This window comes from Dama dama, chromosome X, assembly GCF_033118175.1.
Source record: "Dama dama isolate Ldn47 chromosome X, ASM3311817v1, whole genome shotgun sequence".
Classification (NCBI taxonomy): Eukaryota; Metazoa; Chordata; class Mammalia; order Artiodactyla; family Cervidae; genus Dama; species Dama dama.
In genome coordinates, this window is record NC_083714.1 from 158,319,034 (window position 1) to 158,333,072 (window position 14,039).

At 40.2% G+C, this 14,039-nt stretch overlaps 1 protein-coding gene across 3 annotated transcripts in view; it reads right to left on the reverse strand.

Annotated features, from left to right (window-relative positions):
* The window catches only part of LOC133053084 (U2 small nuclear ribonucleoprotein auxiliary factor 35 kDa subunit-related protein 2-like), a 42,711-nt gene extending 29,371 nt beyond the window's left edge, over positions 1–13,340 (reverse strand). For 2 of the 3 annotated variants that reach the window (XM_061137894.1, XM_061137893.1), the window contains exons 1-2: positions 13,264–13,340; positions 12,856–12,935 (exon numbers count right to left, since the gene is read on the reverse strand). In XM_061137894.1, the coding sequence (XP_060993877.1) occupies positions 12,856–12,935; positions 13,264–13,307 (124 nt within the window). In that variant the 5' untranslated portion in view covers positions 13,308–13,340. The remainder of the gene's footprint in view (positions 1–12,855; positions 12,936–13,263) is intronic. The other variant, XM_061137895.1, reaches the window with a different exon arrangement.
* Positions 13,341–14,039: the final 699 nt, after the last annotated feature.

The window sequence follows — 14,039 nt, forward strand, 5'->3', positions numbered from 1 at the left end:
ACTTTAGACATCTGCTTTCATAAATTTTTGTAATTTACACATCTGCTTCTTTGTGACCCTGTGGACTACACATGGACTACACAGTCCATGGAATTCTCCAGGCCAGAATACTGGAGTAGGTAGCCATTCCCTTCTCCAGGGGAACCTTCCCAACCCAGGGATCAAACCCAGGTATCCTGCATTGAAGGCAGATTCTTTACCAGCTGAGCCACCAGGGAAGCCCAAGAATACTGGAGTGCTACCTGTCCCTTCTCCAGTGGATCTTCCCAACCCAGGGATCAAACTAGGGTCTTCTGTATTGCAGACAAATTCTTTATCAGCTGAGCTACCAAGGAAGAGCTTCTGTAATTAGAAACAACCTTTTGAATTTTAACTGTATTTTTCTTTCTTCCCAGAAAAAAACTCTACATATCCTGTATTCTTCCTTAACTCACTTTCCTCAAAGAGATCTAAGATACTGTATTCCAGGTTACAATCCTCAGTAAGGTCCTCCGGTAAAACTTAACTGCAAACTTTTAGGTCATACGCTTTCTTCAGTTGACATATCTAAGTTAGTTATGGCTAAGTCACAAGGTATGATTCATTTAATGCATATTCCTCTCCAGTTATAAATCTATGATAGCAAACAAGTCATGTATTTCTGAAACACAATGGTGGGACAGGTACAAGATCCACATTCCAGTTACAAGAGGGAAGTCAGAGGTAACAGTTCAGTTCAGTGCAGTTCAGTTCAGTTGCTCAGTTATGTCCAAATCTGCAATCCCATGGATTGAACCACATAAGGCTTCCCTGTCTATCATCAACTCCCAGACTCTGCTCAAACTCAAGTATATTGAGATGGTGGTTCCATCCAACCATCTCATCCTCTGTCATCCACTTATTTTCCTGTCTTTAATGTTGTTCAGCATCAGGGTCTTTTCCAGTGAGTCAGTTCACATCAGGTGGCCAAAGTATTGGACTTTCAGCTTCAGTATCAGTCTTTCCAATGAATATTCAGGACTGATCTCCTTTAAGATAGACTGGTTTGACCTCCTTGCAGTCCAACACACTCTCAAGTCTCCTTCAACACCACAGTTCCTAAGTATCACTTCTTCGGCACTCAGCGTTCTTTGTGGTCCAACAATCACATCCATATATGACTATTGGAAAAAGATGGACTACTGTCAGCAAAGTAATGTCTATGCTTTTTCATATGCTGTCTCGGTTGATCATAGTTTTTCTTCCAAGGAGTAAGTGTCTTTTAATCTCATGACTTAACTCACCATCTGCAGTGATTTTGGAGCCCCAAAAAATAAAGTCTCTCACTGTTTCCGTTCTTTCCCCATCTGTCTGCCATGAACTGATGGGACCAGATGCCATGATCTTAGTTTTCTGAATGTTGAGTTTTAAGCTAACTTTTTCACTCTCCTCTTTCACTTTCATCAAGAGGCTGTTTAGTTACTCTTTGCTTTCTGCCGTAAGTGTGGTATCATCTGCATATCTGAGGTTATTGATATTTCTCCTGTCAATCTTGATTCCAGTTTGTGCTTCATCCACCCCAGTGTTTCTCATGATGTATTCCACACATAAGTTAAATAAGCAGGGTGACAATATACAGCCCTGACGTACTCCTTTCCCACTTTTGAACCAGTCCATTGTTCCATGTCCAGTTCTAACGGTTGCTTCTTGACCTGCATACAGATTTCTCATGAGGCAGGTAAGGTGGTCTGGTATCCCCATATCTTTAAGAAATTTGCACAGTTTGTTGTGATCTACAGAGTCAAAGGCTTTGGAGTAGTCAATAAAGCACATGTTTTTCTGGAACTCTCCTGCTTTTTCTCTGATCCAAAGTATGTTGGCAATTTGATCTCTGGTTCCTCTGCCTTTTCTAAATCCAGCTTAAACATCTGTAAGTTCTTGGTTCACATACAACTGAAGCCTGGCTTGGGGAATTTTGAGTATTACTTTGCTAGCACGTGAGATGAGTGCAATTAGGTAGTAATTTGAACATTCTTTGGCACTGCCTTTCTCCTTTCTTTGGAACAAAAACTGACCTCTTCCAGTTCTGTGGCCACTGCTGAGTTTTCCAAATTTGCTGGCATATTGACTGCAGCACTTTAACAGCATCATTTTAGGACTTGAAAAAGCTCAGCTGGAATTCTATCACCTCCACTAACTCTGTTCATAGTGATGCTTCCTAAGGCCCCCTTGACTTCACATTCCAGGATGTCTGGCTCTAGGTGAGTGATCACACCAATGTGATTATCTGGCTCGTGGAGGTCTTTTCTGTTTAGTTCTGTGTATTGTTGCCACCTCTTCTTAATATCTTCTGCTTCTGTTAGGTCCATACTATGTGTGCTCTTAATTGTGCCCATCTCTGCATGAAATGTTTTCTTGGTATCTCTCATTTTCTGGAAGAGATCTCTAGTCTTTCCCATTCTATTGTTTTCCTCTATTTCTTTGTACTGACCACTGAGGAAGGTTTTCTTATCTCTCCCTGCTATTTTCTGGAGCTCTGCATTCAGACGGTTATATCCTTCTTTTTCCCCTTTGCCTTTAGCTTCTTTTCTTTTCTCAGCTACTTGTAAGGCCTCCTCAGACAATCATTTTGCCTTTCTGCATTTCTTTCTTCTTGGGGATGGTCTTGATCACTGCCTCTGCTACAATGTCATGAACCTCCGTCCATAGTTCTTCAGGCACTCTGTCTATCAGATCTAACCCCTTCAATCTTTGTTGCTTCCACTGGATAATTGTAAGGGATTTGATTTAGGTAATATCTGAATGGTCTAGTGGTTTTCTCTACCTTTTCAATTTAAGTCTGAATTCTGCAATAAGGAGTTCATGATCTGAGCCACAGTCAGCTTCCGGTCTTGTTTTTGCTAACTATATAGAGCTTCTCCACTTTCAGCTGCAAAGAATATAGTCAATCTGATTTTGATATTGACCATCTGGGGACAATCCATGTATAGGGTCGTCTCTTTGTGTTGGAAAAGGGTGTCTGCTATGACCAGTGCTTTCTCTTGGCAAAACTCTATTAGCCTTTGTCTTGCTTCATTTTGTACTCCAAGGCCAAACTTGCCTGTTACTCCAGGTATCTCTTCACTTTCTATTTTTGCATTCCAGTTCCCTGTGATGAAAAGGACATCTTTTGCGTGTTAGTTTTAGAAAGTCTTACAGGTCATCATAGAACCGTTCAGCTTCTTTGGCATTAGTGGGTGGGGCACAGACTTGGGTTAATGTGATACCAAATGATTTGCCTTGGAAACAGATCTTTTCGTCATTTTTGAGATTGCACGCAAGCACTGCATTTCAGACTCTTTTGTTGACTATGAGGACTACTCCACTTCTTAACAAGTCTGGAACAAACCGAAAATTTATCAGGCCCATGTTCCTCACAGTGAAGGCACATGGCTCTTGGCGACCCTATCTCCATGACTTTGCCTGGTACAGCTCTTATCAAAGCTGTCGAATTTGCCATCTTACGTCTTCTGTCTTCTGGGATGAAATCATATATGTGTGTACTGGTCCAAGCTTAGGAGTGGCCACCACCATGAATCAGTGTACTACTGCCTTAGCAGGATCTCTTAGCTGAACAGCCTTCTTTGATACAGCTGTATCCTTCACACCTTACACACTGGGTTTGTGATGAAAGGGCCACTCTCATAATAAACAAAATGCCCTCAGGTTCATTCTTGCACTGTTTTGAAGAATAGTTCCTGGTTTTAGTCTAGACTTAATCAATCTCCCATTTTTTGATGAATAGCTCTTCAATTCTAGAGGCATCTCAGTTGAGATGCTGGAGGCAAAATAATCTCATAATATTAAATCACCTCTTTTGTGCTCTCTCAATTATCCCAGACAATAGGGCCTTGTTTATGATGGTTGACCAGTTCCCCAAATGCCTTCATGAACAGTTCCAACCTACTGCTCAGATGGTGATTCACATCAATCTTCTTATCAATGCCAGACAAACTGTCAAGTTCCCTCTCAAACACATTTTATTTCTTTCAATATGGTTAGGCTGAGAACTTTCAAATTTTAACTTATGACTTCTTTTTGAATAACAATCTCACCAAATCCCACCAAATAATATCTCTTTTTTAAAGGACATGAGGCCACCATCACCACACTACAAAAGATGCCAGTAAAAAAGAAAATTACAGGATTAACACAGAATAAAAATCCTCAACAAAATTCTAGCAAACAGAATCCAACAACACAATCAAAGGACTCATATACCACGATCAAGTGAGATTTATTCCAGGAATGTAAGAGCCTTCAATATATGCAAATCAATCAATGTGATACATCACACAAATAAATTAAAGAATAAAACCCAGATGACCAGCTCAATAGATGCAGAAAAAAACTTCAGACATAATCCCACTTCCATTTATGACAGAAACTCTCCAGAAAGTAGGCATAGAAAGAACCTAAGCCAACATAAGAAAAGGCCATATAAAACAAACCCACAGCAAACGTTACTCTCAACTGAGAAAAACTGAAAGCATTTCCTAAGATCAGGAATAAGAAGCGTAGGCAAGATGACAGTGAGGGAAGAAACAGAGTCTATGTCTCCCCATGCCTAGGATGCCTACCAAGTGCTGGTGGGGGACTCCTGCAGACAGGCTGATGGGAGAAGCCCCAGAAGTGACTAGGTATCAGACAGAGGGGTGTGGAGAAAGCTCTGGGGACCATCAACTGATGGTCTATTGTGGAGGAAAGGAGTGGTTTTGATGCCTTTGTGCTGAAAAGAGCAGCAGTACTTGCTCCATCAGGAAGGGGAGGGATCTATGAGGAGATAGAAAGGTTCACTGGGGAACACCCTAGGGTTCTGCCTTCACTTGATCCTGGGAGCCTTCTGGCCCCAGGACCCCTGGGCCTCTGCTCTCTGGGGCCTCTCCTCCCTCCAATGGAGTCTTCTTCCCTCTTGAGCACCTTAACTCTTCAGGGATCCCTCTGAGAGGATCTTGTGGATGAGAGAGGAAGGGAAGGCTCCTGCTGGGAAAGAAAGAGGCCAGCTGGGCTTTAGGAGGCACCTGCAGGCTTCCAAGAACAAGGCACTGCCTACTGCCCCCTTCTGATCCCCACTTGGCCCTGGGGATCTTCCTAAGGTGCCCAGGCCAAGCCCTCCACCCTTAGAGAACACTTCCTACCTCCAGCCTCCAAGGCACCCATCTAAGCCCCACTCCCTGCTTCTCCCTCCAGGTTGAGTCCTCTGCCATCCCAGAGCCCCCTTCTAACCTCCAGGGTTCTCCTCCACTCTCTCGTTTCCTCCTCCCTCCCGGGTCCGCCTCCTATACATGCCCCTTCACGCCTCCATGGGCTCTGACCTCTGGACCTGGCTCTCTGATTCAGGAGCCCCTTCTACCTTCTCTCCTCATTCCAGGGGCCCCACCTACCCTCCAGCAACTCCCCCTGTGCTCCTCTGTCCTCCAGATCCACCTCCGAGGGCAGCCTCAGCCCATGCAGGTCCTGCAGATGCAGGAGGGAGGAGAGACAGAGCAGGGCTGTCAAGGGAGGAGTTCCTCCAGATGTGGAGGAGTAGGGAATCCTTCTAGTGTTCTTCTACCCAGGGCCCAGGGGAGCCTCCTGGGCAGCGGGGCGGGGGGGGGGGGGGGGAGCGTGGGGTAGGGTGGGGGCTGGCCTTATCCTCATACCCCAAAGCCAGAGTCACTGCAGAGACCCTCTTAGCTGGGTGGAACCTGGCTCACCTCCACCCCCATCCAGGTCCCTCTCTGAAGGCTTGGGTATTAGGTCAGAAACCCACCCCTACCACCTAAGTCATTCCCCTACTAAACCCCGCCCTTCACAGCCTAAGTTTTTTCAGCCTTTTGGTGTTTTGGGTTTCTTTCAGAGTTTTTACTACTAGTGGAGCTCCATTTTCTCTCCAGAAGTTTTTTCATACATATTCTTATTTTTTGTACTATTTGTTAGTTTTCTAAAATTATTCTGTTATTTTTCAATCTTCATTATTATTCCACTCCCTCATAGCTCAGCTGGTAAAGAATCCGCCTGCAATGCAGGAGACCCCGGTTCGATCCCTGGGTTGGGAAGATGCCTGCAGAAGGGATAGGCTACCTATTCCAATATTCCTGGGCTTCTTTGGTGGCTCAGCTGGTAAAGAATCCACATTCAATGCAGGAGACCTGAGTTCAATCCCTGGGTTGGGAAGATCTCCCAGAGAATACCCACTCCAGTGTTCTGACCTGGAGAATTCCATGGACTGTGTAGTTCATGGGGCCACAAAGGGTCAGACACAACTGAGCAACTTTCACCCATTTTTATTTTTAATTTATATATATTTTTCTTTTTCTCTCTCTCTCTGCTATTGAGTCTGCTGTCACCCTTCAAGGGTTGTTATCTTTTATTCATTACAGTTTTTCTGCCTTTTCTTTTGCCTATCTTCATTTTCCTCTTTTTGCATCCCTTGGCTTATAGGATCCGACTTCACATGCCTTAGACCAGGCCCAAGCCCCTGAGGTGTAAGCGCTGAGTCTGAAATGCTGGAATAAAAAAAAAACCTCAGACCTCAAGGTATATTTATTGAAGTGAGCTCTCCCAGAACTCCACATCTCAACACCAAGACCCAGCTCTAACCAACAATCTACAAACTCCACTGCTGGAAACCTCAGGCCAAATAACTAGTAAGACAGTTTGTTCAGTAAAATGAACACAGTCCCTCCCATCTAAAAAACAAGAAATAACAAAAAATAAGTTATAGATGAAGAAGCAAGATAAAAATCGATAAAGAAAAAGACAACGGTGCCCAATCTCACTACTATTATTCAACATAGTTTTTAAAGTCCTAGTCACAGCAATCAGAAGAAGAAGAAATAAAAGGAATCTAGATTGGAAAAGAAGTAAAATTTTCACTGTTTGTGTGTGACATGATACTATACATAGAAAAGCCTAAAGATGCCATCAGGAAATTATTAGAGCTAATCAATGAAAATAGTAAATTCACACGATATAAACACACAGAAATGTCTTGCCTTCCAATACACCAATAATGAAAAGTGGAAAGAGAAATTAAGGAAATCATCCCATTCAACCCTGCAACAAAAAGAATACAATACCTAGGAATAAATATACTAAAGAGCCAAAAAACCCGTATGCACAAAACTATAAGACATTGATGAAAGAAATAAAAAATGATAAAAACAGAGGGACAGATATACCATATTCTTGGACTGGAAGAATCAGTATTATGAAAATGACTCTACTACCCAAGGCAATCTACAGATTCAACACAATCCCTATCAAGCTACCAATGGAAGTTTTCATAGAACCAGAACAAGAAAATTTCACAATCCGTATGGAAAAATAAAAGATCCCAAATCACCAAAGCTATCTTGAGAAAGAAGAATGGAGCGGGAGGAATCAACTTACCAGACTTCAGACCATAAAGTTAGAGTTATCAAGACAGTCTGGTACTGGCACAAAAACAGAAATACAGACCAATGAAACATGATAGAGTTCACAGGTAAACCCACAGATCTATGAGCACCTTATTTTTGACAAAGGAGGCAAGAATACACAAAGGAGGAAAAAAGAGTCATTTGAATAAGTGTTACTGTGGAAACTGGACAGCTGCATGTTAAAGAATGAAACTAGAACACTTTCTAATAGCATACACAAAAATAAACTCAAAATGGATTAAAGATCTAAATTAAAGGCCAGACACTATAAAACACTCAGAGGAAAACATAGGCAGCACACTCCCTGACATAAATTACAGCAAGATCCTCTATGACCCACTTCCTAGTGTAAAGGAAATAAAAACAATAACAACAACAACAAAATAAGTAGGACCTAATCAAACTTAAAGCTCTGCACGGCAGAGGATACTATAAACAATGTGAAAAGACAACTGTGAGAATGAGAGAAAGTAGTTGAAAATAAATCAACTGAAAAAGGATTAATCTCCAAAATATATAAGAAGCTCATGTAGGTCAATATCAGGAAAATAAGACAGCCCAATCAAAAAGTGGTCAAAAGACCTAAGCAGACATCTCTCCAAGGAAAACAGAAATGGCCAACAACATGAAAAAAAGTTCAACATCACTAATTATCAGAAAAACGTAAATCAAAACTACAATGAGGTATCAGCTCACAATGGTAAGAATGACCATCATCAAAAAGTCTACAAATAAATGCTGGAGAAGACATGGAGAAAGGGGAACCCTCTTGCACTGTTGGTAGGAATGTGAACTGAAACAGTCAGTATGGAGATTCCTTAAAAAACTAGGAATAAAACTGCCATATGACCCAGCAATCTCACTACTAGGCATATATCCTGAGAAAAATCACAATTCTAAAAGACACAGGTACCCCAGTGGTCACTGCAGCATTATTCACAACAGCCAGGACATGGAAGCAACCTAAATGTCCATCAGCAGAGGAATGAATAAATAAGATGTGGTCCATATATACAACAGAACATTACTCAGACAAGAAGAATAAATTTCACTCAGTTCCAGTGAGGAGATGAACCTAGAGCCTCTTACACAGAGTGAAGTAAATCTGAAAAAGATAATTGTATACTAACACATATATGTGGAATCTAGGAAAATGGTACTAATGAACCTATTTTCAGGGAAGGAAGGGAGATGCTGATGTAGAGAAATGAGAATGGACTTGTGGACACAGTGAGGAAAGGAGAAAGTGGGATAAAGAGAGAAATCATTAATAACATCAACATATATCCACTACTCTGTGTAAAACAGCTAGAGAGAAGCTGCTATATACAGCACAGGGAGTTAGGTGGGGCATCAGGAGGGGAAGGATGTTTAACAGGGAGGGAATATATGTATACTTACAGCTGATTTGTGTTATTATATGGCAGAAATCAATACAACATTGTAAAGCAAATTTCTTCCAATTAAAAAAAACTTTTTAAAAAAGGAAAAGTAAACATAAAAATCTTTGTCCACTTAGCAGCCCCTTCTCCTGGAATGTACACTGTGCATCTGCATTATATATGGAAATGCTTGCTTCACCACAAAAATCATACTTATTTTCTTTTCTGTGACACCAACAATGAAGCTCTTAAATAGTATTCTTCCTCAACACTCTAGCAGTCATGGTGACTTGCTGCTTTGGATGTGCTTACTTGGACTATGCATTCTTGGTCAATTTTATGTAAAATGTCAGTACGTCATTTTGATGTACAGTCTCTCATCAGGAAACTATCACTGTGTCTTCATCTTCTAACAGGTGGGACAGTGCTCAAAGCTTTTGAGAACATTTCTCCTGGGTTATATCCTAATTTTGGTTTAAATAAATTTTTTTTCTCTTTAGCTTGGCTGTTAATTGACTTTTCATTGACAATGACATAACTATTCAGGAAAAATTAGATCTACTTCAATATTTTCTTTAGCCATTTCTTCAGCCAAACATTCAAATTTATAGCTCAGAAGTTCCACCTACAAGAAAACACTGGAACCTAAACACAACAGCAAGTCTTTAAACACTTTTTAACAAAGACAGCCCTTCATCTACTGTAAAATAACATATCCTTCATTTCCATCTGAAATCTCATACAAATGGACTTTAATGCCCACACTTAAATTTTTTGACTGTGTGAATCACAACAAATTGTGGAAAACTCTTAAAAGAGATGGGAATACCAGACCACCTTAACCTGTTTCCTGAGAAACCTGTATGCAGGTTAAGAAGCAGCATTTAGAACCAGATGCAGAACAACAAACTGGTACAAAGTTGGGAAAAGAGTACATCAAGCTGTATACTGTCACCCCGTTAACTTAACTTATATGCAGAGCACATCATGCAAAATGCTGGGCTGGATGAAGTACAAACTGGAATCAATCAAACATTCAGAAAACAGCAACTCTAAGCACACTTATATGACAAAGAGTGCAGCAACCTGATGCTACAGACCCCCTGATGTGTCTAGTAAGAACATAAAGTATCTTCTTTCTAGTATTTTGCAATAAACAGACTAACATGAGACTAACAAACCCATAAGGCAAGGCATTTCTGAACATTCCACAAGATTTCATTTTTTAAAAAACAATCAATATGAGCTATAGTATATATATATGATGTATATTTAACATGTACATCTGGTTATATACAAAGCTCAATCCTGGATAATATATACAGCTATTTGTGTATCATAAAACTGAATTCCTTTCATTTACATAAGAACAAAGTTGGTATGTTCTGTAGAAAAGTGTCCATATACTTTAGACATGCAAACTGAATTATTTAGGTGGGAAGCACCATATACCTGCAACTTATATGTCAATTATCAGGGTAAAAAAAATTCTATACATGAATGTGTATCTATCTGTGTGCGAATGTGTATCTATACACACACACACACACATATATATATATGCTGCTGCTAAGTCACTTCGGTCGTGTCCGACTCTCTATGACACCAGAGACAGCAGCCCACTAGGCTCCTCCGTCCCTGGGATTCTCCAGGCAAGAATACCGGCATGGGTTGCCACTTCCTTCTCCAATGCATGAAAGTGAAAAGTGAATGTGAAGTCACTTAGTCGTGTCCGACTCTTCGCGACCCCGTGGACTGTAGCCTACCAGGCTCCTCCGTCCATGGGATTCTCCAGGCATTTACTGGAGTGGGTTGCCAGTTCCTTCTCCAGTATATATATATACTTTTCAAATTAAAAATGAGAATATTTTTATTATTTTATTTATATAAATATTTTATTTTTCCTATAAAAAACTATACTCTCTTCAATTTAAAATTTAAATTTGAGACAAAAATGCAACAAGAGATGGGAATACACAGTGAAAACTGAGGCCACTTAAGGAAATGGAACAGAAGCTTTCCAACATTCAAAGTTAAAAGAAAAAAGATTTCTAAGTCACATATGTATTATAAGCCTGAACAAAGGCTTACTCAGTCCTATATTAAACTGCCTTTCTAACCAAGTAAACTTTATTATTTCAGAATTCTAAATTAAAAGAAAATAGGTTCACATATGCACACCAAAGGGTGGTAACTTCTGATAGAATTATCAGATAAATAAATGACTTACCTGACAGAGAATATGATTCTGAATTACTTACAGAGGTATTTCCACTAAGTAGACATTCCATGCACCTGCTAATACTCCAAAATACCTGTTGACTCACTTAAACCTCTAACCCTCCAAAACCAAGCTCACACAGTTCAAAAAAATAATTGTGAACAATTCAAGTGAGGTATTTTCTCTACAAGTATAATCAAATACTTGCCAGCATACATTAAAGTAGTAAGTATTTAATTGTATTATACATGTAATTCTTTCAAACAAAAACAGAATCATACTTCAGTTTTGCAACTTGTTTTCACATTTTTCTTAGTCTATGACAAGACAGTTTATTTCATGCTATCCAAGATTAAACTAGATGCCGAAAAGATTACCTACAACTGCGAGATCAATATTTGAGAAATTCCTAGAAATCGCTAGCCAATTCACTTTTACAGTAATACTTTCTATATTTTAGAGAATATGTTTGCTCTTTCAATGAGTACTACCATGAATGAACAGAAGTATTTTTTATTCTATACATTCCTTAAGTCTCTCTAGATAAAGAATTGTTAAGTCAGAATATGCAGAACTAGGAGAAAAGCTGATAGCTGACAGACAACTGCTTAGTTTTGGATATGGCACTAGCTATATAATAAAAAGCAAAGCAGTGACCTACCTATAAACACACTAAATTAACCAAGGAAGATTTCAAATGACTACCTACCAAGATTTGCTGTGAGTGTATTTTGCAGTGTAAAGAATAAGTAACTCCAACCTATCCTACCTACTTTTCCTGACATTTTCTTCTGCCTCTAATGGACTAATTTCCAATTAATAATATAAACAAGTCATTACCTGTTGTGTGTGAATACAATGATTTTTCCATGCCAAATATGCCATGTATTGCTACTAGAATCATTGCCTGGGAACATCAATGGTAAACAAAAGCTGTATGGCCATTTCCCAAGTCCAAAAATCTGTTTACTTGAGGCCACATTCTCTACAGTCCAAGAACTGTCTCGGACAACTTAATTAGCAAGTTCTGGAAAAGGTGGATGACAAACATTAAAAGCCGATACTGCTATGTGACAGCAGTGCATCCATCTGAGTTTATAAGCATGCTGGCTAAGCAGTACTAAGTTTACTGCATTACTCACACAAGTTTATGGGAAAATGTTAGGTTCTGCCATTTTTAAGCCAAATACATATCAACATCATTGGACAAATTAAGGTTCCACTGTTTTCCCAACAGAAAAAAAGTGTTTGACAACTATAAGGCAACAATAATAAAGCACTAAAACACCACATAATCCAGTAACAGCTATCAGTACAAATATTTTTAAGACTTTGTTCCATATAATCCCTAGTATTACATTTATGTAGATGTGAATGAGTTGTGTGGTTTTGATTTTATGTATGTTTACAGTCAAGTTCCACCAATAGTTTTATGCTTGTAAATAGTTAAAAGAAAAACAATAGTTTCAGTTATCATTTATTTGCCTCAATATAGGTACCTTACTCTATTTCAGTTTGAGAAAAATCTGAACAATGTCTAATTAATATACTTGACCAGTACAAGGGAGAACATCGACTGAGTAGTTAACACTTAGTAGCTGCTGAAATTCACAATTCTTACACCCGAGACATCAAGTTCTTTACAAATATTTACAAATAGTAGTGATTCACCATACCTTTCCCTGTCTTATTTAAAACGTTAGTATTTTCTCTAACATGGCTATAAAATAACTTCGCAGGAACCAGACCCTGCACTTCATCAGATACACATCTCTCTTTTGACACTGGGGCCTCAATTTTGCCGCAGTATGGGCAACAAGTTTATACAAAGAAAACAAGATGAGTCCATTACCTGAATCTCTCAGTCTAGCCAGTTCCCGGCGCCGTTTCTTTCGTTTTTCCTTCTTTAAGGCGGCTCTGTATTTTTTGTGGCTGGGAAACCGAAACATAGACCATCACTGGTCACACCTGAAATTCTGTCTGGAGGCCCCCTTTCAACTGCGTCAAGTGCAGGAAAGACTCTCTAGTACTAAGTAATGAATCTTGGTTTTTGTATTTTGGTTACAAAACCGTCTCGCCTTTCTACCCTCAGTCATTAAGTCATCATTCCCGCAGTTTTGATTCTCGCCTTCCTGAGCTCACGGAAGCCAGTAATAGTGCCAGGAAGGCGCCGGCTTGTTTGTCCCAGGCAGCGTGAGCAACCTAGGCTCTTCCTGGTTTTTTTTTTTTCCTTGTCAATCACTTCTCCAGGTCAGCTTACCTACGAGTCTTCTGAAACATCTCCAGCGCCGCCACCTTAGCCATGCCCCTCCGCCCGCACCACTAAGCCGAGAGGCGGGCCTAACGGCAGAAACGACCGCGCGCAAGCGCCGGCAAAAGCGGAAGTCTGAAGCCTTCTTCCCGCAGGTCACTTTCTGGAGAGCTATTGAATGTGTCTTTCCGGAAATTTACTATGCGGCTGTTTCCACACGCTGGAGTTAATAGGTCTCTACTAAGCACTTCACTGGTGATTTCTTTTGATGCTATCCTGGGTCTCTTGTGGCCAACACGCGAAACTGATCAGTCGAGTGCCGGTTCACTTTTACTACGCAGTAGTACTTCTTCCTAGGGTGTATATTGTCACCCTGGTTATTTAACTTATATGCAGAATACATCATGAGCAACAATGGACTGGATGAAACGCAAGCTGGAATCAAGATTGCTAGAAGAAATATCAATAACCTCAGATATGCAGATGATACCACCCTTACGGCAGAAAGTGAAGAGGAACTAAAAAGCCTCTTGATGAAAGTGAAAAAGTTGGCTTAAAGCTTAACATTCAGAAAACTAAGACCATGGCATCTGGTCCCATCACCTCATGGGAAATAGATGGGGAGACAGTGGAAACCGTGTCAGACTTTATTTTGGGGGGCTCCAAAATCACTGCAGATGGTGATCGCAGCCATGAAATTAAAAGACGCTTACTCCCTGGAAGGAAAGTTATGACCAACCTAGACAGCATATTAAAAAGCAGAGACATTACTTTGCCAACAAAGG